Source organism: Ipomoea nil, unplaced genomic scaffold (genome assembly GCF_001879475.1).
Source record: "Ipomoea nil cultivar Tokyo-kokei standard unplaced genomic scaffold, Asagao_1.1 scaffold2868, whole genome shotgun sequence".
Lineage (NCBI taxonomy): Eukaryota > Viridiplantae > Streptophyta > Magnoliopsida > Solanales > Convolvulaceae > Ipomoea > Ipomoea nil.
In genome coordinates, this window is record NW_017619296.1 from 549451 (window position 1) to 576853 (window position 27403).

Below are 27403 nucleotides of genomic sequence, written 5' to 3' on the forward strand. Positions count from 1 at the left end.
TTGAGCATTCTAGAGAGCTAAATAACAATTGAAATGAAATTTTCAGCACTTAATTGAAGCAACCTACAGAAAAGAAATGCAAAGACAACAAGACAAAGAGCTTTTTCATATTGCATATTTTATAAATCAATGAATTCGAACACTATTAATGAAGCAAATTACATGCGTTGCAGAACTTACCAAGAGTAAAACTGATAATGAAGGGAGTGAGCACATATGATGCCGATAAAATTCCCAACAAACATTGTTTACTCACAATATCTGATACAACAAAATGAAAATATCTGATATCCCATTAGAAAGGGGAAACCCCGCAAATAAAAATAATCTGTCAGAAGATGTTAATCATGAAACTAATAAAAGGAATGTGGAAGAGAATTCGCATCTATGAGAAGATTTTGCATGCAAACTTACGATTAGGTTGAAGACGTTTGTGGGTTAAGTTCTGACTGGAGAGTGGTTTACGAGATAAGGAAAATAAAGTTACTATTCTATGCTTCAGTTGAACAATCCTATACTGCAAGAAAGCAAAAAGTCCTCCTTCATGCCTGCAAAAGGTAGATAATTGAAGGAATTTCAAGTTGAGTCCAATGTTCCATTAAGAGCATGTATAGGAAAGCTAGGAAAAAATGTGACCTGATATCTTTTGGGCTGAACCTACATTGTGGCAAAATAACATATCCCTTTTCTTACTATCTCATCTTAAAAGCACAGCAGAAATGAAAGACCAAGGGCTTCCTATTCTAATGTACTCACTATTCAAGAAAGTCTGAAAACATTAATGCTTACCTGCACCATCTATAGTGAGCAAAAACAATAAGCAGACTCAGGTGAGCAGCCAACAAAGAGAGAGCAAATGGCTTCGAAACAAATAGCAGCTCAGGAACAAATTTGAAGTTAACAGACCTGCAATATAATAAAATTCAGCATAAATAACATTTTGACAACAAACTCAAATATACAAGCACCTATTTTACCTCCTCTTGCATAGTCCAGGCTTTTGGTTCTATGTTTGCCTTCTCCATTTCCTCTATCGTAGAGCGAAGTTTTAGAAGCTCTTGCTCATGGGTAGAAAGGTTTTGGTTCCCCTGCCAGAAAAAAAGATAGACATGGCTGAGTAATTTATTATCTAAAAAGAGCATAATCACTCAAATATAGATTCCATATTATTGACTCTCCTTTTCACCTAGAGGAATAGAGTACACTACCATATTATTGAATCTCCTTTTCACCTAGAAGAATTGAATGCACTACCTGGTTATCGTCATCAGATACTTCTTCATCCATTTCCATGTGGTCAGATCTATCAAGTGGTTTACGTTTTCCCTTGTGATCTGTCTTTCTAGCAAAGAAATCCTCATACCTATAATCATGTAAGCACAAGTTAATTAAGTGAATGTCCATGCTCATATCTGTGTAACATCAAGAAGTTGTGACCCCATGTTGAATTTGGAATAGAGTATTGTATTCTAGGAACACAGATTCTCCAATTCTTGATACTCCAATGACTATATCATATAAACAAGAGGCTTTAAAGTCCAAGTAATGAAAGTCAACCTGAATTTTTCACTAATTTCTTTTTACAAAATATTGAAATTGTTGAATTTGTCTCATATATGGATTAGGAATAAGTGTTTGTCTCATACTAGGAGTAGGAGTGAAACGATAGACCTATTGTATAAGGATTAGATGCCTATAAATATATTGGTTGTATCCCTATAGGTTGTGTCACCACTATCACCATCACTATGAATAAGAGTATTGTTTCACTCCCGTGGATGTAGGCACTTTTCCGAACCACGTAAATCTTGTCCTCTTTACCCTTTTTTGCCATTATTATTGTTTTTTGTTCTTGTTAATCTCAACAAATTGGTATCAGAGCATAGTTGAGATGGCTAGTTCAAGTACAAAATTCGAGGTATCAAAGTTTGATAGTATAGGGAATTTTGGGTTATGGCGGTCTAGGGTAAAGGATTTGTTGGCATATCAGGGGGCCTTCTGAAAACCTTGAGGGTGGAAAATCCAACAAATCTGGAAGAGGCTGATTGTGAGGAGTTGAAGAAGCAGGAAGCTATGAACATGGTTCAAGCTGATAACTCTTATTATAGTGAAGGTGATGTTCTAGCGGGAACTAGTAACAAGTTCGAAAATTGGTTGGACTTGTTGGGCGTTTCTAGAGTTTAGATGTGAAGGTGGTGAGGGGCGCTGTAGTGTTGGGCAGCGCGGATACCAGGAGGGGTCGTGGACCTGGTATCGATATGGGTCAATATTGGCTCGGTATGGGCTGGGCTTGTCATGAGTCACAGCTAGTATGGGCTGGGCTCTTGTCACGAGTCACGGCTGGTATCGGTATGGGCCAGTATGGCACTGGTATAGGTCGGGCTTGGCATGAGTCATGGCTGGTATGGGTTGGGCTTGTCATGAGACATGGACCTGGTATGGGCCGGGCTTGGCATGAGTCATGACTGGTATGGGAAGACTTCTCGGGACGACGAAGAAGTTCGTGAACATGCACTGGGAAACGTTTGATGCTGCGTTGTGCGTGTTGCTGGCCAGTGGTAATTGCTGGTTAGTGGAGCATTGGGCAAGGCACACGGGTTTAGTGTGACTTTGCAGGGGCGCTGTTGTGTTGGGGCAGCGTGGATACCAGGAGGGGATATGGACCTGGTATGGGCCGGATGCAGGAAGTCAGCTGAACGGGGCAGTTAGCATGAGTCGCGGCGGTATAACAGGTCGACGGCTGAGGGGCGAATGGCTTGGAACAAAGCGGTTCGTGTACATGCTGGAAAACGTTTGATGCTGAGTGGTGCATATGGCCGGCTAGTTGGGATAAACATGGTTGTTCCTACCCATGTGTATATGTTAGATAAGTTTTTTTTTTCTCCTAAGGGGCGTAATTGTGAAGGTGGAGATGGTGAGATAAGTCTTTTCTCCTAAGGGACATATTTGCTAAGGTGGAGATTTGTTGAGTTATCTTTTTCTCCTAAAGGACATATTTGCGAAGGTAGAGAAGTCTTTTCTCCTAAAGGGCATATATATGTGAAGGTGGAGATGGTGAGATAAGTCTTTTCTCCTAAAGAGCATATTCGTCAAGGTGGAGATTTGTTGAGTTATCTTTTCTCCTAAAGAACATATTCGCCAAGGTGGAGATTGTTGAGTTTGTCTCATATATGGATTAGGAATAAGTGTTTGTCTCATACTAGGAGTAGGAGTGAAACGAGTAGACCTATTGTATAAGGATTAGATGCCTATAAATATATTGGTTGTATCCCTATAGGTTGTGTCACCACTATCACCATCACTATGAATAAGAGTATTGTTTCACTCCCGTAGATGTAGGCACTTTTCCGAACCACGTAAATCTTGTCCTCTTTACCCTTTTTTGCCATTATTATTGTTTCTTGTTCTTGTTAATCTCAACAGAAATAAATGTAGAACATAATTTACAAAATCAAGTAAAGCCACAGTTAAGACCAAAAGATGGGTAAGCCCACAATGGCCTTTTAATGCAACATGAATTATTCTGTTTGTTCTACATATCCTTTGTTGAAGTTTCTTTATTTTAAATTCATTCAAAACCAATTAGGCAAAAAAGCATTGCTTTTTTCCAATTAAAATATTGAAGCATATCAAATCAGAATGTAGAAATGAACATGAAATCTTAGACAGAGTATTATTCTTGCTAGTTCTTCCAAAATGCTTATTCCTTCTGAAGCCGCTATTGGTCACACTAACACAGTACAAACTTGTTGCAGAACCCACTCGGTTGTAATGCGAGAAGGCATTAGCACCCCCAACCCCTCTCAATCATTCATTTTTTTTCCTGTTCAGTCGAGCAAATTCATGAAATTAAAATGATAAATATTGAGATAGCAATATGTAAAGCAAATTTTCCTCCAGGAATTTAAACAAAGTTACTAATTTCTTCTCTCCTGGAACAAAATATGCAATTCCGGTACAATATACTATTCAATACAAACATAAATTCCAGCGTACAAGCATATATTACTGAAAATTAGGGTTGTCAACGGGGCGGGGAACATACCCCCATCCCCGCCCCCGACTTTTTTCCCATTCCCTATCCCCGTCCCCATCCCCGCCGGGGATTGGAAAACTCCCCCCATCCCCATCCCCACGGGGATTAATCGGGGACGGGGAATCCCCACCCCATTAATAAGTTATAAAAAAAAATTAAAAATTAAACATTCATAAACATTTAAATAAATAACGTATATATATTCATCCCCAATTTAAAATAGTATTCAATATTTTACAATTAAACATGTTATTTAAATATGCATTTCATAAGCATGACAAACAATGACAAGAATGCTTCTAAAATTATATATATTGTATACAAAGTAATACATATGTGTGTGTACTCCCCATACATACATACATACATCGGGGACGGGGCGGGGCGGGGAGAGTACTCCCCATCCCCGGCGGGGAATTCAAAATTGCCCCCATCCCCATCCCCGATCCCCTATTTCTATCCCCATCCCCGTCCCCATAGGGGTGGAGAATCGGGTTCCCCGTTGGGTGCGGGTACAATTGACATCCCTACTGAAAATGATATAAATATTCTTTGATTTTCTCTCTAAAAAGTTCCTATACCATCAGTTAAGAGACAGAAGTTTCTCCTTTGCACACCAGCAACAAAAGAAATTCGGTAATTAAACTAAACATTAATATATTATTTAAAAAAAAAAAAAAAAACCCTACCTGATCGGAGCCGGCGACTGTGGCGTCGTCACAGGGAGGCCGCCATCGTCGCAGGGCAAGGGAGGGGTGCAGATCGACGACGTGGTGGCAGTTGTGGCGTCGGCGTCGCGGTGGTGGGTGTGCGATGACAGTTGGTGGTGTGCGACGGTGGTGGCGTGCTTTGTCGCGGTGGCTGTGAACGGTGGTGGCCGGGGTGCGACGTGAAGCCGGTGGTTCGAAGATCTGAAGTGTTGAAGCGGCTTGCGTTTTTAAGATCTGGCGGTGCGACGATTTGTGAATGAAACGAAGGTTTTAGATCTACTGTGCGTGGTGGATCGAGGTAGACAATTTCTGATCTATTAGATCTAGGGTTAATATTAGTCAACCATTTCTATTAGAAATGGTTGTCTATTATAAAACAAGTTCTATTTTAAGGCAACCATTTTTATCAGAAATAGTTGCCTATTATAAATTAATATTTTTTTAAATAAATACAAAATACAATGGGCAACCATTACAATTAATAATGGTGGCGGATTATTGATCACTTATTTACAAAAGTGCCACCGTAAATTTTTGAGCTAAGATTAGGCAACCATTCTTTCAACAATGGTGGCCTATGGTCAATCTTCTATGTTCAATTTTGTACAAGTGTATAATCCTGGATTGATGGGATACAAGATGTTGGATGTTAGCACATTCAGTTACGGTACTCAGACCGCTCAGTAGATACCAATACACCATCTAGGGTTCTGAGTCAGGTCTGAGGCAAAACACGGCTAACGGTCTACCGTTGAGAGGCAACACAACAGGAACATCAACTATGACGGGAGATCTACATGGCTACGCTTCCGCTATCATATGAGGTCAGGTTTCTCGTATACTATAGTTCAGTATAGTTAGACTATTGTATATCTAACATATTCATCTTCGTGAAGCCATCTGCGGTTGCTATTACCCAAGTAGTTCCATCTTGCCAATGAATACTTATATGTCATGTTCCTTCAAGAATTCTTACTGCTTCCTATGTTTTAGTACTCTGTTTGGTATAAAGCTAATCTAAAAGTGGGTACTGATTGTGGTAAAGTCGCAATAAAGGGTTCTAGAAAATTGAAGTGGAGTTGAAGTGAATTATGTTTGTGCTTAATTATTCTGAGAGCAAGGATTCACCGACTAACTCCCATTTCTACCTCTTTGCTATGGATACCGGTTCGAATTCCACTAGGAAATCAACCAGAGGAAGGCCGAAGAAGGTTACCGATCTGGATCTTGTTGGAAAAAGTGCTTGTATTCTGTAATACATTTGAGATACAACAAAATACAGAAGACAACCGGGAACAAAATCTGGATCATTTGATATCTTCAGACGTGTAATTACTTTCCTATAAGCTTTAAATCTCCCTCTATAAAAACAACAAGGTTCTAAATTTAATCTTATGGGATACAAGAAGATGAATGAAATTCTCAAGTTGCTTTGTTTGAGAATTTCTTGTAGAATTGTAAGCCTGTGAAGTATCTTGGTTTCCTACAAATTGATTGCCTGTATCAATTGCATCTGTTAACTTTTCTCTGTATTCTTTAGATGTCTCTCCAAATATTTATATAAAATATTTTGATGGTTAGGAAAAGTTACAGGGAAGTTATTGGTAGTTTAATACTCCAACTTTCACAAGATATATCTTTAATGATATATCACTTAACTATGTACAACATGTACATTATATGCATGTTCGTAGGTTACGTACTGCATGCAAAATAGATTAGTATATATATAATATATATATTTATAACTTCCATGCATGCAACGTGGAAAGAGTAATTAAATAATATATATTTATATATTGTAACTCATGTATGCAATAAAGAAAACACGAAGCAAAGAGTTTTGAACACGATTTGTACATAGTTTTTAACAAATCGTTACACCAAGCAATAAGCACGAGTCAATACCAATACAGTACATTGGACTCTTGGTGCACGAATCAATCAGCACGATTCGTTAAGCAATCGTTAAGCACGACTCAATAAGCATCAATGATTCGTTACCACGAATCATTGAAATCATTGAAACCAGCAAATTGCATATATCAAACTTCGTGTACTTTTCGGTTCCAACCGTACGAAATATTCATATTTTCTAAATTACTTTTTTACCAAACTAAAATAATATTTATAACTCCACAACTCCAAATATTATTTTAAGCTTCCATGGTAGTCCATCTGAAACATAATCTTCATTACTATATAAATCTCCAACAGATCTGGCGGAGGATGTTACTGAGGTTACGGAGTTGAACGAGCTTGCGGCGGATGTTGTTGGTGGAAACCTCATGTGGAGCAAGGCTTCACTGCCTGAGTGGAAACGGATCTGGAAGAGGAAGCGAAGCAGCGGTGGCCTCACCGCTACCAGAACGTTTGAGCTTGGAATTGCATTTGTTCTCTTTTTATTTATTGGCTTGATGCGGTCTAAATTGAGTTACTTCATTGTTTTTGTTTATTCTGTTGTGTTTTGCTATGCATTTCTTGATTAAATGTTTCTGGTTATAGGGCACTGAGAAATCAAATTGTGGAATTATGAGTATAACTAGGTAAATTTCCTCTGCCGGACATTTTACAGCAGCAAAAGTTGATGGCCTGGTTTATAAGCTTGAGGGTGATGCTTATGTTAAGGTAAGGTTCTGATTTGTCTTTTATTTTTGTCATTAGGATGTGATACTTAATTAGGCATTTTATTTATTGTGATGGCATTCTTCAGATGTTCCAGTCTTCCAGATGGCCCTCTCTCGGATCCTCCCAATGATGGTCTACTTTTGCTCCTAATGCCTAAGGAAAATGCATTTTGGTGAGTTTCAGATTTGATTGCCATCTAATCTTTAATTTGAATAGTTGCACTCCTTACATAATAACATGAATTTGATATCTACGAATGAATCGTATTGCATTTCTAAATATTGTTCAGGCTAATGTTGGAGATGGAACCATAATTATGAATAACCTCCTCCAGGTCTGGATTTGCAATCCACTTCTTTACTTTTTAAAATTGTAATTTTTAGTTTTGCAGACAATATTTTTTAGTTGTTTTAAAATGAATAACCTACCTCTCACCCTTTGCTTTGCAGCGCTTAGAGGAGATGAATTATTGTTGCACCAATTGTTGAAATGGGGCCTTGACCCAAATGAATCTGACAACAATGGGAGAACAGTACAGCTCTTGTATGTGAACTACACTGTTGAATTTTTTTTTTTAACTGTGTGGCTGAGTGCCACATTTTAATCAATTTCTTTTGCTTTTCAATTTTCCACCCTTCAGCATATAGCAGCATCTAAAGGATATGAGAATTGTGTACTTCTGCTGGACTTTGGGGCCGATCCCAGCATTAGAGGTATATAATATTTTGATACAAATCCAGTAGCCAAACGTAGAAGATACATAGTTTAAAATTTCATTTGGTTCCATATGATCTTTCTAGACTATGGTCAGTAAATTTTACTAACTTGTGAAGGACAGTCACATTCCACATTTACTGATCATCATCATTAAATAATATGCTACAGATTATTTCTTCTTGTTTGTTAATCCGTTTTCTTTAATGAATAATCATACTTGCTATATTTACTGAACCTATGTTGTTTTGGGTGCAGCGTGTGACATTTGAGCTTAATGAAGAGATTTCAGGGGAAGAGAGAGAGAAGTATTGCAGGAAATTATTAAGTATTAACAATACTAAATTAAGTGAAGGCTTAGCGGAATGGCGTACATGGTCATTAGTTGGCCGCTTTCTTACGGACCGGAATTTGAAGGTGGATGTAATGAAGCGTGTGATGGCTTCAGTCTGGCGTCCGCTAATGGGGATTGAGATTGCAGACTTGCTCCCCAATCTGTATCTCTTCACTTTCTTCGACGAGGCGGACATGCGAAGGGTGGTTGACGAAGGCCCTTGGGCGTTCGAAAACGCTACGTTTCTATGCCACGAACTGAAGGCTGATGAAGACCCGACACAGGTGGTGCTAAATACCGTAGAATTTTGGCTGCAGGTTTACGATATTCCCCGGGTTTCCGTACGGTGAAAGTCCTTGAACGAATTGGTGACTTCGCTGGGGTTTTCTTAAGGTACGATGAGCGTAATTTTCAGAGGCCTTGGACTGCGTTTTACCGGGTACGTATTACTCATGATGTCACTACTCCGTTAAAACGACGTATCAAGATGATCTTAAGGGATGGGACATGGACTTGGATTAATTTTCGTTATGAGAGGTTGCACATGTTTTGTTTTTTTTTTTTGTGGTATTATGGGGCATACGGACAAGTTCTGCTTAGCGGCTCGTCGGTCTTTATTAACACCGGAGCAGTTTCCGTTTGGTCCAAGTCTGAGAGCGGGGGGTAATAGTCCGGTAAAGGTGTTGGGCGAGAAGTGGTTTAAGTTGGGGCAAGAGAGGAGGAGGGAGATTGGGTTTGGAGAAAGTGGTTCCGGGCAGCGTGGTATGGCAGTGGGTGGTCAGGCAGTGGTTGCGGCTGGGGGTAGGGCAGTGGGGATGGGTGTTGGCGGGCAGAATGTTTCGGGTGAGGGTGGTGGAGGGCCGCCGGGGTTGGTGAGGGAGGAGGGGGTTGAGGGGGAGGATGTGGGGGTAAGAGTGGATCCTAAAAGACGGAGGACGGAGGGTGGATTGGAGGGTATGTGTGTTGATTCTGATGCATCTTGTTTGGCGGAGCCTGGTGTTCAGGCCCGCCAGTCTCAATGAGTACCCTATTTTGGAACTGCCATGGCTTGGGCAATCCACGGACAGTTCATGAGGTGGTGGGCCTTGTGTCCAGGAAAAAGCCCGAGTTTGTGTTTTTGATGGAGACGATGGGGGGGGGGGGGGGGGGGGATCATGCGGAGAGGCTCCGTGTGAAACTGGGGTTTGAGGGGTGTTTTAAGGTGGATAGCGTGAGACGGAAGGGTGGTCTTTGTTTGCTTTGGCGTCGAAATAACTGTGCTAGGCTGTTGAACTATTCCCAGAATCATATTGACTTGGAGGTGTCGTTGCCGAATGGGCGCCCCTGGAGGCTTACGTGTTTTTATGGCTACCCGAATAGGGATAGAAGGAGAGCTTCTTGGGATTTCTTAAGGTCACTCAAAGGTGCTCCTGATTTGCCTTAGGTGGTTTTAGGGGATTTCAATGACATTCTTATGCAGTCTGAGAAGAGGGGTAGGTTGCCGCATCCTAATGGTTTGTTGGAGGGGTTTGGGGATGCACTGGATGATTGTGGGCTAATAACTTTACCTATGGTGGGATATCCATTTACTTGGGAACGCTTCAAGGGGACAGTGGATTGGGTGGAGGAAAGGTTGGATAGGGTGGTGACATGTGCGGACTGGCATGAGCTCTTTGATCAGGCGAGGGTGTTTAATTTACAGACAGACTCGTCGGATCATTCGGCTCTTTTTTGGACATTTATGGGGTAGCGCCATCTATCCGGCCGCGGGGGTTTAAATTTGAAAATGCTTGGCTTTTGGATGATGGCTGCAGGGCGGTGGTGGAAGATGAGTGGTCTGTTTCGGCCGAGATGGGCCTCCAGGCTAGGCTTAAGTCGTGTGGCCGGGGGTTACGGAGATGGGGGGGAGAGCGTCATCATAGGTTTGGGAAGCGGATTGAGGAGATAAGGAGGGAGATGGGCACTTTACGGGGCAAGTTTGATTCAGGCTCCTTGGCATGTTTTAGGCTCTTGGATGGCACTCTGAGCTCTGTTCTGGCTCAGGAGGAGGCTTTCTGGAAACAACGGGCTAAGCAGCACTGGTTACAGGGGGCTGATTTGAACACAAAGTTTTTTCATAAGTATGCCTCACATAGAAGGAAGAAGAACGACATTGTGAAGCTGAAAGATGAGGGGGGTGCCAGGCATGAGGGTTAGGCTTTGAGTACTTTGATAGCTGATTATTACAGGAATGTTTTCACTTCAGGTGGAAGTCTAGGGCCTTTTAATCTTGACACATTACATGCCCGTGTTACACCGCAACAGAATGATGATCTATTACGTCCTTTTCAGCCGGAGGAGGTGCGAGCCGCTTTATTTGCTATGGGGAAGGACAAATCACCGGGACCGGATGGAATGAATCCGGGTTTCTATCAATCCTTCTGGAATGTTGTTGGTAAGGATGTCACTGACTTTGTTATTGATTGTCTGTCTCGTGCTTCTTTTCCCCTTGCTTTGAATGATGCCAATATTGTATTGATTCCAAAGAAGTGTAATCCGGAGTCAGTGTCTGACCTTAGGCCTATTGCGTTATGTAATGTTTTATATAAGATAATGGCCAAGATGTTAGCTAACCAAATGAAGCCGCTTCTTGAGGGTTTAATTTCTGACTCACATAGTGCCTTTCTCCCGGGTAGGCTAATTTCGGACAATATTCTTATTGCTTCCGAGGTTGGTCACTATCTGAGAAGGAAGCAGTTGGGACAGGTCGGATGGGCAGCCCTTAAGCTGGACATGGCTAAGGCGTATGACAGGATGGAGTGGCCTTTTGTTTGGCAGATGCTACTCGGGTTAGGTTTTGATGAGAGGTGGGTGCAGTTGATCATGTTATGTGTCCAGACAGTACGATATAGAGTCCTGGTGAATGGTTCCCCAACTGATGAGATTTTACCTACGAGGGGTCTAAGGCAGGGTGACCCCCTTTCTCCTTATCTTTTTATTATATGTGCGGAGGGTTTATCTTTGCTGTTACAGGATTCTCAGGCTAAAGGCCTTATTCATGGCTGTAGGGTGGCCCGGGGGGCTCCTCCAATATCACACTTGTTCTTTGCAGATTATAGCCTCCTGTTCTTTAAGGCCAATCTGAAGGAATCCTTGGAGGTGAAGAGATGTCTTGGTTATTATGAGGCTTACTCTGGGCAGGCGGTTAATTTCAATAAGTCAAGTGTCTCTTTCAGCCGTAACACTAGCGGAGATGTCAGGGACCTTGTTGCTGAGACTTTGGGAGTAAGCCATGCTGAGGATTTTGGTAAGTATCTGGGTCTGCCTTCGGTTATTGGAAGAAATAGGAAGGTGGTTTTTGCTTATATAGAACAAAAGTTGAAACAAAGGTTTGGTTCTTGGAACAAGCGTTTGTTATCCAGGGCTGGTAAGGAGGTCTTATTGAAGAGTGTAGCGCAGGCCATGCCTACTTACACCATGAGTATCTTTTTGTTACCTCTAACTTTATGTTCTTCTCTCGAAAGGTTAATGAACAGATACTGGTGGGGCCGAAATGACAGGGAGGATGGTATCCATTGGTATGCCTGGGACAGAATGTGTAAGCCTAAGCGGTATGGTGGCATGGGGTTTAAACGTTTGCATCAGTTTAACTTGGCATTGCTAGGTAAGCAGGGGTGGCGGATGCTGACATGCCCAGACTCTCTTGTAGCCCGGGTCTTTAAGGCAAGGTATTATCCTACTACTTCTTTCTTTGATGCTGTGATAGGGGGCAATCCAAGTTATGTCTGGCGGAGTATAATGGCTAGTCAGGAGCTGGTGAAATCGGGGTGTAAGCGGCGTATCGGTAATGGCAGATCCACGCAGGTCTGGTCCCATCCTTGGCTGCCAGGTACTCAGGGGACTCTTGTACCCGCAAGCCAGTCTGGTATAAGCCACAATATGTTGGTCTCGGATCTTATTGATGTTGATTTGTGCTCATGGAATATTCCTTATGTTCAACAATTGTTTGATCCGCATGTTGCGTCTCAGATAGTGCAGTTGCCAGTTAATTTATTGCATGATGATGTGTGGTACTGGGAAGGAGATTTACGGGGCTGCTATTCGGTAAAGGAGGGTTATAAGCGGCTTGGGGAAACCCATGTACACGGCTCGGTGGTTTGGAATGGAATTTGGAGGCTAAACATACCTCCTAAATGGAAAAATCTTATGTGGAGAGCTCTTTCTAATATTTTGCCCACGCTTGATAATTTAATTAAGAGACGAGTGGATTTAATGAATATTTGCCCTGCTTGTGGTTTGTTCGAAGAGAGTATTATGCATATTTTCTGTACCTGTGAATATGCTTCTCGTGTTTGGATTGCTTCTCAGCTCCCGAAACCCCAGATTAATGGTTCTGATTTTATGCATTGGGCAGAGTTATGGCTGGGTGGTGCGGCTGGTTATTCACGTGAAACACAGGGGATGATATGCGGTCTCATTCATGAGTTGTGGATGGCTAGGAACTCAGCTGTGTGGGAGGCGAAGTTACCTTCCCCTCAGGTGCTGTGCCGGGTCTTTGCAGCGAGATGGGCTGCGTGGAGTGACTGTGTGGCGGATAGTCTAACGCGGCAGCCAAGGCAATTGCAGACACCTTCGGCTCAGGGAATTACATGCTGTGTGGATGCTGGATTTCACGGTCCTGGACATGCCGCTGCTTTTGGCTTCATTGTGAGGGAGAATGGTGTTTTTGTAGCTGCGATGAATGGTCCGATGGTGTGCCCTTACAACCCCCTTATGGCAGAAACGATGGCGGTGTGCGAAGCCCTATCATGGCTAAAGGATAATGGCTATTCGATGGTTAAAGTTTACAGCGACTCTTCAGTTCTTGTTTCATGTCTAAGTAGAAGTAGCTCATTTCGTTCCTATGTTGGTTTTAGTTTGCTTTCATGTTTTCGTTTACTTTCTTCTATGCCTGGTTCTCAGATTAGTTTTATTTCTAGGGTCGCGAATCAAGCGGCTCATTCTTTAGCTAAGCATGTAAGTGCTAGTTTGTCACGATCCACGTGGAGGGATGTTCCACCTCCATTTATTTTGCCTGATATGGCTAATGAAATATAGTTGGCCTTGGTTTTCAAAAAATTAAGTGAAGGCTATCTTCCACTTGGTTGTGACATTATATTGAGGTGATGAAGCCCAAATCCCCGAGGATATCTACAAGGTTTGATTTACATTGAAATAACACCTCTCCTTTATATTATGCTTAATTTAACATCTAGTATGCAATAATTATCCCTCTAAATTTTGGATAAATGGTTCTATGGGAACTGCACTCTTATGTTCCACCTTCCTTGATATCCTGTTTAAATTTTTGTATTGTTTTAATCCTCTTTTTAGCTCAATCCAATTTTCTTAATCCTGTTATTTTCTACTTTTTTTTGGGGGGGGGGGGGGGGGGGGGGGGGGGGGGGGGGTTCAATTCTTTAAATAAATGCATTCTAGTTGTCAACAATCGTTATACCCTACACCACGGCGCACATAGCACTGTACGCCGCGCGCCTCCCAAAACGACGTCGTTTTGGGAGGCGCGGTAGGAAGTTGCTGGGATTATGTGTATTTGTTCACACAGTTATGTGTATTTGTTCATACAGTTATGTGTATTGGTTCATACAGTTATGTACATTTTTAATACAATTATGTACATTCTTTTTATACAATTATGTACATCCGAATAAGAAAATTTGTGTGTATTATGTTAATAGTTGATGTGTATTATGTTAATAGTTGATGTGTATTATGTTAAAAGTTTATGTTTATTATGTATTATGTTAGATTATGTGTATTATCTTTTAAAAAGAGTATTAGAACAATAATTCCTCTCTAGAAGTCTAGGGTTTCTCTCCACTACTAGGGTTTTTCCTAGGTTTTCCCTAACTTCTCTTCGATATTCTACGGCAGTTTGCTCGCTTGGTTAACGACGACGCACGGAAACGGTGAACGGACGGCGCTGAACACATGGCGTCATCGACGGAGTGAGGCAGCGTGGAGGGTGTGACGAGGCAGTGGGCGGATCTGGTCATCGCGGCGGGGGAGGAGCGCTTTGAACCAGTGCTGGATGATGCGGGTGAAGCGCCGGTGGATGCGACGCTGGTGTGGTCGTTGGTTGGCCGTTTCTTGACACGCAAGCTAGTCAAGTTGGAATTCATGCGGGAGGTCCTAGCCTCGGTGTGGCAACCGGTTCAGGGTGTCCAGGTAACAGAAATCCAACCGCGACTATTCATGTTTGTTTTCTTCCATAAAACGGACATGGAACGTGTTTTGAATGATGGGCCGTGGGCGTATGAGAATGCAACCCTAGTTTGTAGACAAGTGGTTGATGGTATGATGCCGGAGGATGTGGTATTGGATACAGTTGAGATGTGGGTGCAGGTGCATGGGTTGCCTATGGGACATACATCAGAAAAAATTCTTGAGCAGGTTGGTAACTATCTTGGCGGTTTTGTTAAGTTTGATGACCGATTCCTGAATGTGCCATGGAAAGCTTTCTATCGCATTCGGGTGGCTGTTCATGTGGACAAACCGATTAAGAGGCGCATGAATTTTGTGAAACGTGATAAGTCTACATGCTGGGTCACGTTTAAATATGAGCGTTTGCACAACTTTTGCTTCTATTGTGGCCTCTTGGGACATCTATACAAATTCTGTATTCATGCACGGAATGCTACTATTCCTGTGGAGCAATATCCGTTTTCAGCAGATTTGAGGGCAGGGTTGAGGAGAGGGCCGAGGGGTGTTGGTGAGGGGTGGTTGGTGCCGGTGGAGGGGAAGGGTACGGAAGGGGAGGGCGGTATAAGGGATGTTGGCCGAGGGGTGAGGGTGCCGGATCGGGAGATGGTGGGTACGGTCACGGCAGTGGCCAAACATCGCAGGGAGGGGGAGGGAGGTGGTTTGAGAAGGGAGGGTAGTGATGTATTGATGACTGATCTCTCAAAAAACTTGAATATGGCGGGTGCTGGTTCCCAGACCTGCCCAACATCATGAGTATGTTAAGTTGGAACTGTCGTGGCTTGGGTAATCCACGAACAGTTCGGGAGATTGTGGATATAGTATCCAGTAAGAAACCCGACTTTGTATTTCTTATGGAAACCATGGTTGGCCAGGATCATGCGGAGCGGCTCCGGGTGAAACTTGGTTTCGATGGTGTGTTTAAAGTTGATAGTGTAGGAACGAAAGGAGGTTTGGCATTATTGTGGAGAAAGAATGGTACGGCAAGCTTGTTGAGTTACTCAAAGAATCATGTGGATATTGAGGTAACTATGCCGGGGTTTGATAAGTGGAGGATGACAGGATATTACGGTTATGCGCAGAGGGAGAGACGGAATGACTCTTGGGAATTTATTAAGTCCTTATCGCATCGTTCTGAGTTGCCATGGGTTATTATAGGAGATTTTAATGATCTCTTATATCAGTATGAGAAGCGAGGAGGAAATCCCCATCCAGAGACACTATTACGGGGCTTCGGGGAAACTATTGATGAGTGTGGACTAGCACAATTACCTATGCAGGGATACCCGTTTACCTGGGAAAGAGGAGAGGGGACTGTAGACTGGATTGAGGAAAGATTGGACAAGCTGCTGGTCACGCAGGAATGGCGAGATGTGGTGAGGGAGGCAAGTGTTTTGAACATTCTAACCCGACGCTCAGATCATTCTGCACTTTTCCTTGGGATTTTGAATCTTCGGGAAAGGGCAGGTGGTGGGAGGAGGGGGTTCCGTTTTGAGATGGCTTGGCTGCATGATGAGGGCTGTAGGGGAGTGGTTGAGACGACGTGGACTGAAGGAAGAGATAGGGGTTTGCAAGCCTGTATCGAATTGTGTGGCAATAAATTGTCACGATAGGGAGGTGATAAGTTTCACAAGTTTGGTGAGCAGATGAGGTGCCTGCGCAAAGAGCAGTTGCGGCTACGGGGATGCACTGATCAATCTTCTTTAACCGAGTATCAGCGGTTAGAAGAACGTCTGGCTCGATTAGAGGCTCAAGAGGATGCTTTTTGGAAACAGAGGGCGAAACAGCACTGGCTGAAGGGGGCAGACGCGAATACTAAATTCTATCACAGGTATGCCTCTCACCGTAAAAAGAAAAACACACTCTCTAAAATTATGAATGATGATGGGGATTGGGTGGAGGGAGATGCCATGAAAACGACTATTTTTTATTATTATCAAAATATTTTTGAGTCAAACCAGTCTCAGATGGATGAAAATTTTTATGCCAATGTCTTGCATCGAGTGTCACCCACACAGAACGAAGCCCTACTGCGCCCCTTTGAGAAGGGTGAGGTGAAAACGGCCCTGTTTGCTATGTTCCCAGATAAGGCACCTGGTCCGGATGGAATGAATCCGGGTTTTTATCAGCAGTTCTGGGATGTGGTGGGAGGAGATGTGTCGGACTTTATTGTGAACTGTTTGAATACACGGACCTTTCCAACCAACTTGAATAATACTGATGTGGTTCTAATACCAAAGAAGAAAAATCTAGAACGGGTCTGGATCTCAGACCCATAGCGTTGAGTAATGTGATATACAGGGTCATGGCCAAGATGATTACAGCCAGGATGAAACCACTCATGGATGGGATTATTTCTTATACACAGAGTGCATTCATATCTGACAGATTGATTACAGATAACATCTTAATTGCTGCAGAAGTTGGCCACTTTTTGAATAGGAAACAATGTGGGAAGGTGGGATGGGGTGCTTTAAAGTTGGATATGGCAAAAGCGTATGACCGTATGGAATGGCCCTTTCTGCGGAATATGTTAACAGCCTTGGGTTTTAATAGTGTATGGGTGGATCTTATCATGTTATGCGTGACTACTGTGTCGTATAATGTCAAGTTGAATGGAACCCGAGGTTTGCCTATCGTCCCGTCTCGCGGACTCAGGCAAGGAGACCCGCTGTCCCCATATCTATTTATAATCTGTGCGGAGGGACTCTCTTTGCTGTTACAACAGGCACAGGTACGGGGAGCAATTCACGGGTGCAGAGTTGCAAGGGGTGCACCCTCTATTTCACACCTATTTTTTGCTGATGACAGCTTATTATTCTTTAAAGCAAATGTGCAGGAGGCAAATGCAGTAAAGCAATGTTTGACACGATATGAAAATTTATCTGGCCAGGTGGTAAATTATCATAAGTCCAGCATATGTTACAGTAAGAATACACAGTATGAGGATAGGGATGAGGTGGCACAGATTCTTGGGGTTGCTCAGGCACCAAACTTTGGAAAATATTTGGGGCTACCCTCATTTGTAGGAAGGAATAAGAAGGCAGCCTTTTCATATATCGAAGATAAGATAAGGCAGAGGATCCTTTCTTGGAATAAGAAGTTGTTATCGCAAGCTGGTAAGGAAGTCTTATTGAAAAGTGTGGCCCAGGCAATGCCTACTTTCTCAATGAGTGTTTTCTTATTACCTATGGGGATTTGTACAGCTATTGAGCGAACCATGAACCGGTATTGGTGGGGATCTGGGAATGAACGTGGAATCCATTGGAAGGCATGGGACAAGTTATGTATGCCAAAGAAGTATGGTGGTCTGGGTTTCAAAGAACTGCATGCTTTTAATATAGCAATGCTGGGTAAACAGGCATGACGATTACTAACAAAACCTGACTCTTTAGTCTCACGAGTTTACAGAGCCAGATATTACCCAAGAGGGACCTTTTATGATGCCAAAATAGGAAATAATCCCAGTTTCTGTTGGCGCAGTATAATCGCAGCTCAGGACATGGTTTGTGGTGGAATCAGACGCAGAATTGGAAATGGAAAAACAACCCTCATCTGGGATCACCCATGGTTACAGGATGAACATGACCCAATGATTCATACAAATAAGCCCCCATATTTAAATAATGCAGCAGTGGAAGGATTAATTGATCATGAGACACAGACCTGGGATCCGGATATATTGGCAGATATTTTTAATCCTGCGGATGTGGATAGGATAAGAAGAATACCAGTATCACCAGATTATGAGGATATGTGGTATTGGCATGATGATCAGGGAGGGAACTATACTGTTAAGAGTGGTTACAAAACAATTGTGGGTAACCTCGATGATAATACTGGCACTCATAATTGGTTACGCCTATGGAAGTTAAAAATCCCCCAAATTGAAAACATTCTTATGGAAAGCTTTGAGTGGTATTCTCCCTACTACAACAAATTTGATTATAAAGAGAGTGGAAATACAACCAACATGTGCTATGTGTGGGATAATGGATGAAGACACAATGCATGCTTTAGTAACATGTGGTTATGTAAGTTCCATTTGGGCACAATCTCACCTTCCAATCCCCATGATAACAACAAATATTTTTCATACTTGGTTTAGTGATTCTATTAAATATTTTAGACACTAACCAAATTGTTCACGCAGCTGCACTTTTATATTATATTTGGAGGACCAGAAACGGAGCGGTATGGGATGCATGTCTACCGCGACCACGGAAAGTGATAGCCTTGGCCGAAGCCACCACACTTGTATGGCAACGTATCTACCTGACCCATCGCCAAGCAAACCACCAAGCAGCCGCACAGGGCCCTATTACCGCCACTGCCGTGACACGGCAGCAGCAGCAACGAACCGCTGTCGACGACCTGGTGGCTGCCGAGGAGGGCCTACGGCGGGAGGCAACCGAGCTAATACGGAAATGTTATGTCGATGCCGGATTTATGCCGGTTACAGGAAGAGCTACGGTTGGCGCGATTTTGTTGAACGAGGAAGGGGAATATGTATCGGCATTCAGTGCACCCCTATCAGATTGCCTCTCCCCGCTTATGGCTGAGGCAATAGCATGTAAGGAAGCCTTGTCTTGGTTATGGAATCGTGGGGAACGCTCTGTATGCTTACTCACAGATTGTTTGACCTTACAACAGTATTTGACGAATCAAGCTGTCACGATTCGGACTTATGTTGGCTACGCTATTAGTGCTTGTAGAGCGCGCATTACTTCTTTTGATTACTGCTCAGTTAATTTTATTCCTAGATCAGAGAACTATTTAGCTCATAGTTTAGCGGCTTCTGCTTTTAATTATTCTACGATTATGTATTCGGACGATGTCCCCCCAGACTCTATTTCTGAGTACTTTTAATATATGCCATACTGGCCCCCTTTCAAAAAAAAAAATCTTTTAAAAAGAGTATGTATATTTTGTTATATAATTATGTACATTCATGTATACAATTATGTGTATTCTAGTATAACATTATGTACATTCTTGAACAGCGGGTTTTTTTTTTTAAGAAAAAACTACTGACATTCACTGGGGGGGGAAATTTAAAAAAAAAAAAAATTAAAATGACGTCGTTTTGCATCTGGGGCATATTGCAACGCGGGCCGTGGTGTAGGATATAAATTGCCAGTTGTCAAGATCTAAGATTTTTTTATTCTTCTCTGGATTCATCAAGCCCATTTGATTGAGGGCGGTGGCAGTTCAGGGACAAGTGTTGACTCAGCAAGACAAAACTTGGCTGTTACATTTCTTAATGCATTTGTCAATGCTGGATTTGGTCATGTAATATGAGTTAAGCTGTATATGCTCACCTTTTTCTTGGTTGGTTGGATTTTTAAATCTTTTAGCTTAATAATACTCCAGAATATATTCCTTAATTTTCATTAGTTTTTAATTTTTACTCTTGTGAATTTTGCAGAAAAATATGGTTCTTGAGAAATTGGGGGAATCCATTATGCACACTCGGTTCGTTGCTCTCGTGAAGTGAGAGCTGCTAACCAAACGAATCAAATATCAGTGTCTTGTATCATGCCGGTTCAACACTCCTTTATTTCTGCTGCTGGACAGAACCAGCTCGGTTTTGTTCAGAATCCCGTGTCTATGGTTCCTGCTAGTGGTGTTGTAGTGGCCACTACTGAATTACGGTATGTCTTTGGACACAATAATACTCTATTTCGATTCTGTAGTGCACACACGTACACATATGTAGTGGCTGAGTTGAATTGGATCTGTTCTGTAGGAATGATTCTCACTCCTCGAATGGTCCTGCTCAATTGACCATCTTTTATGCTGGTTCAGTGTCTGTTTACTCCAATGTATCTCCCGAAAAGGTAAATCCTCGAATTCTCTCAAGGATTCAGAGTTTTCGTGAATTTGGTAATTGGTATTGCAAGGGCTTAATATGAGTGATTGCGTTACTTAGGCTCAAGCTATTATGTTGTTGGCGGGGAATGGGAAACCTGCTGCTTCTCCAGCTCAAGGAGCGGTTTTACCAAGGCTTACCATGAATTGGTCAACAGAATATATTGATAATTATCCATTGCTTGCACCAAGTATTTGGGTTAGCTGGTTGGTTATATTGCTTGACTCAGAAATCTTGAAGAAGAAACCTAAGAAGGGGTCTAAGAATGCCAAGCCTGTGACTAAAACTGAACACCGTGATAGTTTCTTCAACTTCATTAGTACACCTGAAGTCCCCGAGGATGAAGATGACATTGATGAAGCTATGAGAACTGCATCCATGTATCATAGTTTGTCTTTTCTTTCTATATTAGATTGACTTGTGTTAAATTTTTAATTATATATTCATGAATGGATTCCTTTCAAGTGTATATGTTTCTCAGTAAATATCTTACCAGCTTGCAACAATATATATATATATATATATATATATATATATATATATATATATATATATATATATATTCATTTCATTACAGAGGGATCCTCGGTAGTGAAATGAATTTTTTTATTGACTGTGTCTAGTTTTCCGACCACCAGTGGTCGGAAAATCTAGACCCTGACGGACTATTGTGGCCATTTTTTCCGACAGCCTTAGAAAAGTGGTCGCTATTTCCGCCCACTCTCTATGGTTGTCGGAAATAGCGATAGGGATTTTTCCGGACACCCAAATTGGTCGGAAAAGAGGTCGGAACAGGCATTTCCTACCTAATTAAGGCCATTTCTGACCACTTTTTGGTGGTCGGAAAATGGCGAATTTCCAACAGTGAGATAGGTGGATGGTTGATTCATTTTCAAAATGGATTGCAGACATCGGAATGAGATTGCAGTGGGTGTAAATGACAGTTCGTATGAGATTGATATTCTGGCACGGTTTTTGTTAAAGTGTGGACCCAATGCCATAACAACTATAGTAGAAAGCACATTCCCAAGTGCGAGATATGGCATGCTTGATAAGTCGCACCTTGAAGGCCGAACGATCATCTTTCCAACTTTAGATGTCTTTTATCAAATTAATCAGTACATGTACGGCATGAAAACTGTAGAAGGTCGAACATATTTAAGTTGTGACTCTTTGTGTAAGGCAGAATCAGACATTGAAAATCTTTCAGAAGTACACACTCCTGAATTCTTAAATAGTTTGAGATTGTCTGGACTTCCTAATCATTCATGGACACTAAAGGTTGGTGCACCTGTTATGTTATTGCGGAACATAGACCACTCTCTTAGTCTTTGCAACGGTACGCGTCTCATTGTCACAAGATTGGCAGATCACATTGTCAAAGCACGTATAGTTAATGGGACAAATGTAAGAACCAAAGTTCTTATCCCCTGAATGTCTCTCACTCCTTCTGATATGAGATTGCCCTTCAAGTTCCAGCGCAAACAATTCCAATTGATGCTCACATATGCCATGACTATTAACATAAGCCAGGGTCACACGCTAACTCACGTTGGGTTATTGCTGAAAAAATTGATCTTCAATCACGATCAATCGTACGTAGCTTTTTCCCGAGTCACCCATCTTGAAAGCCTGAAGGTGTTAGCTCTAGATGAGGATGGACAATATTTTGTTGCTACTACCAATATTTTCTACAACGAGGTTTTCAATAATGTGTAATTCCAACCGGTGATAATATGTTTTCTTTTTATTTCGTAATATTATTGTTAACTTTATAATCAACTCCTGAGCAATTTTCGAATTAATTGCATTACAATTAGTTTGATTATTAGAAGACAATTCGTATTAGATTTGAATGGGTATATGTAATGTCCTTTAAACATTTGTATCTATTCAAATGAATGGGCCTCAACTCGCAAGGATTTATCGGGACTGGACACACATTATCTTATCCCGTTTTATAACTTATTATTTATTAATTATTATTTTATTAGTCGATAAACATGTTTAAGTCTCATAACACCTAAAGTAAACTATATTCTATTACAATTACAATTACTATTAAATAATTATTACTTGAACTCCCGATATAATAAAGTTGTAACAAAATATACTCTATAATCTATCAATATAGATTAAAGTTAGAATAAAGTTACTATAATAATCAAATTCAGCAACATTGATACAGAGTAATTTTTAGGGAAAATACTACTCCATACTTATTTTTGTTTCCACTCCCAATAATACCAATGGTATAAGTAATTAGATTATATAAACATGCCTATCTATCTTTTTCTTCTTTTAACATATATGCACTACATCGTGAAGAATATGACAAAACTATTAAATAAAAAAAATTCAACATACTCTTTTCAAAAAATAAAATTCAAAATACTCCACATATATTTCCAAAAATCATTATTGATGTTATCACATCTGTGCATGTTTTTATAGCTTTTCTGATTCATTTTAGTAACAAAGTTATTGAATCGTGCCCATTTCATACTTGTTTTCCTTGCTATCTCGTTAGAATATGGTTTTACACTTGTTTTGAATGCCTTACGGTGTTTGGTAGTGTTTTTTCACCATTACAGGCTAAGTGTAAGAGCAAGGGAAGAATTTCAAGCACGAAATGATCAAAAGAGGAAGACGTCAAAGTATCAAAAATTCGACGCGTCAAAAATTTCCAGTAGCTTCAAGAATTGCGCAGATTAGAGGCTCGACGCGTCGAGATCGCGGAAAGCTGTTTTTTTGGAACCTTTCTAAATTGATGCCATTGGGTTGCTACTATAAAAAGATCATCGTCCATCAACCCTAGAACTCTTCTTTTCCCAGATTTTGGTTTTGGAAGGCAATCAAGAGCAAAGCACAAAGAGACCAATTTGAAGATTTACAACTAGTTTTGGAATAGAGAACTGGCTAGAAAGATTCGGGAGAACTCTTTCACTCTTTCTCTTGTTCCCTTTGTTATTTGTTTATCTTTAAACGTTGTATTGATTTTTATTATGGCCATGAGTGGCCCTTAGGGATTTTTGGGTGAATTTGTTTATGAACCTATGTGCCTAGTTCGTTAATTTCTTAATATATTTATGTTTGGTTTTATGATTTGTGTTGCAATCTTGTTTTAATCTGTTATTGTTGGTAATTAACGGCCTAAATTACTAGCTTCATAGCCATGTTTGTGTCACCAATGGGAATTGGGGCATAAATTAGGGTACACACGATTGCACCTAATGGTTGGACCTTGGAAAAGGGGAACTTATTGGGGGAATCTTATTCTAGATTGTTGCGCATCGGGAGATGGTAGTAATTGAGAATAATTGAATGCTGATCTGCGATCTTATTGGGTTTTTAAGCCACGGGAGTGGAAATTCACTAGGAATAGAGATTACGGGAGTAATTCGATTCCACTTTGCATTCCCATACAAATCTTAATTCCAAACTAAATATTACAAACTATTAATTGGCACTAGGTGATTAAACATTGTGATCCCAAGAATCCTGTTTTGCTCTATTGTTTACAAAACCTTGTTATTTATTTTATTCTGCTTGTTATTTTATGCAGTTACCCAACCTTAAAGTTTCATTTGGACTAGTTTCATATGGGTAACCTAGTAGCTAGTGATTAGTACCCCATCTCTCTGTGGTTCGACAACCCGAATACTCTAGGTATTATTTGTTTGCCCCAAATTACCGCAATCAAATTGGTGCCCTTGCCGGGGAGGTGGCGTTACGTACTGACATTAGCGAAAGTCTTACTTTAGAAGTCTAGTCTATTTTATTTTTATTTTCGCTAACCGATAACGAGTTTCTTGTGTTGTGCTGTGTTTCTGTTATCAGTAGTCTTGGTGTTGTATGCGAACTCGCTCTTTGGGGAACGAAGGATTAGAATCTTTAAACCCGGAGATTGAAAAGCAGGCCAAGTTCTTAAGAAAACAGGTCAGGATGGCGCAGGGAGGAAATCAGAACAATTTGGCTCTCAATGAAGAGGGAGTCAATCAACCACTACGCATTGGGAGGCCCATTTCAGACTACATTGCTCCATATGTAGCACATGGAAGTATCAATGTGCCAGGGGTTGATGCTAATAATTTTGATATTAAACCGGCTATTATTCAGATGGTTGCTTCGGATCCTTTTGGTAGGTCACCAACAGAAGACCCTAATGCTCACATTTCAAAATTTCTGAGGATCTGCAGTACTTTCAAAATTAATGGAGTCCCGAGCGATGCTATCAAGCTTCGCCTCTTTCCATTTACTGTAAGGGATAAAGCTAACAGTTGGCTTGCCTCTTATCCGGTGAATCATTTTGAAACTTGGGACCAGTTGCACAGAGAGTTCCTTAAGAGATTTTATCCCATAGCTAAGACTTAGAAAATGAGGAGATCAATTCAGAATTTCAGACAGTTAACTGGTGAGTCTTTGGCAGAGTCATGGGAGAGATTCAAAGAGATAAGGAGACAATGCCCTCACCGTGGTATTCAGAGTTGGGACTTAATGATGACTTTCTATGAGGGATTATTGGATAATTCAAAAATCCTAGTTGATGCTTCATCAGCGGGATCATTTACAGTCCTAGAGCCAGATCAAGCTGAAGAACTATTGGAAAAGATTGCGATGAATGGGACAACTTGGTAGTTAGAGAGATCTTCCCAGAAATTAGTGGGAGGTGTGAATGAAGTTGATCAAATATCAGCTCTATCAGCTAAGTTTGATAATGTGGCCACTTTAGTTCAACAGTTGGCTCAGATTGCTATCAAGAATCAAACTCAAGGTAATGTTTCTACATCTTCTACTCCTCCAAGACCTATAATGATGTGTGAGCTTTGTGGAGGAGAACACAATTCAGAGGAGTGTCTCAGTGTTGATTCTCAAGCCACAATGGAACAAGTTGATGTGATAGGGTATGGTAGTATACAACCGGCATTCCAACAACGAGGAACCTACAATCCAAATGCACTAAGGAACCGTCCTGGTTTCTCTTGGAGTAATCCAGCTGGGGCAGCTAATCCCCAACACTTGAGTAATAGAACCCAACCACCAGGATTTCAGGGACATCAAAATTTTAGAGGGGGTCCTCCACAACAATTCAGGCAAAACCAAGGATATCAAGCTCCAGTAAATCAATCCAAACCTAATGTGGAAGCACTGGTCCAGTCGAATATGGAAGTATTGTTGGAAAAATTGATTAAAGGTCAGGTAGAGCTTAAAGAGAGGATGGATTGGATGAATGCTCGTCAAAATATGGTTGAAAATCAGTTAGCAAATCAACCTCTACATCGAGTACTAAAGTCACAGGGAAGTTGCCAGCTATGACCGAAAATCCAAGAGAACACATGAATGCCATCACCACTAGGAGTGGAAAGCAATTACTAGACCTACCGTATCCCAACAAGGCACAAATTGCCAAGAGGAATCTAGAAGGTGAGAATGAGAAAGTGAATGAAGGTGTAGTTGCCCAAGACAAGGAAGATGAGATACAACAAATTGAGCCCGTGAAGAAGCATACACCACCTCTACCCTTCCCACAAAAATTCAAGAACTCAAGGGAAGAGGAAAGAAGAGCAAAATTTTTCAGTTTGATCAAGCAACTGGATATCACCATTTCTTTGCTTGATGCAGTAACTGAGATTCCTTTGTATGCTATGTTTTTGAAAGAGATTTTGTCCAACAAGAGGAGAGCTGAGGATCGTGAGACAGTAGCAGTAAGTGAGGAATGTAATGCTTTGATTCAAAATAAGCTTCTTTCAAAGCTTAGGGATCCTGGGAGTTTCTCTATCCCTTGTGTTATTGGAGGATCACTTGTTCAAAGAGCTTTATGTGATTTAGGGGAAAGTGTGAGTTTGATGCCCTATTCTTTGTGTCAAAAGCTGCAACTTGGAGAGCCAAAACCTACATCCATGACTCTTCAGTTAGCAGACAGATCAGTAAAGTATCCTATTGGAATTCTGGAATATGTGCTAGTGAAGATTGACAAATTTTACATTTCGGGAGACTTCGTGGTGTTAGAGATGGAAGAAGATGCTAAAATTCCTATTATCCTTGGGAGACCATTCTTGGCAACTGCTGGAGCTGTGATCAATGTCAAAAAGGGAACCTTAGTTCTTGAAATTGGAGAAGATAAAGTTGAATTTAATGTTTTCAAATTGGCTAACAAATCTTCTTGTCTTGATACTTGTTTCTATGTAGATGAAATTGACTCATGTGTTGCAGCCTATGAGAGGGGTAAATGGATCTCTAATGATCCTTTACAACTCGAAAGTGAAGACACTATAGAGAGTGGATACTTGGATGATGGTACGAATGGTGGGGAATCACATACCACTAATGTCCATTGCCTGCAACATTGAGGAAAAAGAACCACCATAGGTAGAATTAAAACCTTTACCAACAAATTTGAGGTATGCTTATCTTGGTCCAAATTCTACCTACCCAGTGATTGTAAGTGCTCATTTGCAAGATGATGAAATTGAGAAATTATTAAATGTGTTGGGAAAAAAATAAAAAAATCATTGGGTACACCATTGATGATATTGTTGGAATTAGTGCTTCTTACTACATGCACATGATTAATTTAGAGGATGGGCATAGACCCAGTGTTGAGCACAAATGTAGGTTAAGTCCTACGATGAAGGAGGTTGTGAAGAAAGAGATTTTAAAATTGTTGAAAGCTGGCATCATTTATCCTGTTCCTGACAGTAAGTGTGTAACACCCCACTTTTCTAACTCTTAATTACATCTCTAAACAGACATTAACATAAACTAAGCAGCGAAAAACTAGAAAATAAGTAGTGGGAGTGTCACCGCCACAACAACCACTCTTTGGTGATTGCACAGACAAAAAGGGGTAAAACTACAAATAAGATTAAGTTTGGGTACTAATAAAAAAT

General features: G+C 41.1%; 4 protein-coding genes and 1 long non-coding RNA gene across 5 annotated transcripts; 4 read left to right on the forward strand and 1 right to left on the reverse strand.

The window, feature by feature from the left end:
• Positions 1–275: 275 nt before the first annotated feature.
• LOC109160669 lies at positions 276–885 on the reverse strand. The gene is made up of 2 exons (XR_002050802.1): positions 790–885; positions 276–548 (listed from the first exon to the last, which is right to left on the reverse strand). It is a non-coding gene; the product is annotated as an uncharacterized LOC109160669 (long non-coding RNA).
• Positions 886–8994: 8109 nt separating this feature from the next.
• Positions 8995–13477, forward strand: LOC109160650. The gene is made up of 4 exons (XM_019308933.1): positions 8995–9376; positions 9856–10033; positions 10216–10592; positions 10647–13477. Exons 1-4 carry the CDS (start codon positions 8995–8997, stop codon positions 13475–13477), a joined length of 3768 nt encoding a protein of 1255 aa, XP_019164478.1.
• Positions 13478–15393: 1916 nt separating this feature from the next.
• Positions 15394–16254, forward strand: LOC109160651. Its single transcript, XM_019308934.1, has one exon. It carries the CDS (start codon positions 15394–15396, stop codon positions 16252–16254), a length of 861 nt encoding a protein of 286 aa, XP_019164479.1.
• A 3845-nt stretch (positions 16255–20099) lies between these two features.
• On the forward strand, positions 20100–20930 carry LOC109160653. Its single transcript, XM_019308935.1, has 4 exons — positions 20100–20114; positions 20184–20295; positions 20391–20481; positions 20574–20930. The coding sequence occupies exons 2-4, from the start codon at positions 20252–20254 to the stop codon at positions 20928–20930; spliced, it is 492 nt and encodes a 163-aa protein (XP_019164480.1). The 5' UTR covers positions 20100–20114; positions 20184–20251.
• A 4895-nt stretch (positions 20931–25825) lies between these two features.
• LOC109160654 lies at positions 25826–26863 on the forward strand. Its single transcript, XM_019308936.1, has one exon. The coding sequence runs from the start codon at positions 25826–25828 to the stop codon at positions 26861–26863; it is 1038 nt and encodes a 345-aa protein (XP_019164481.1).
• Positions 26864–27403: the final 540 nt, after the last annotated feature.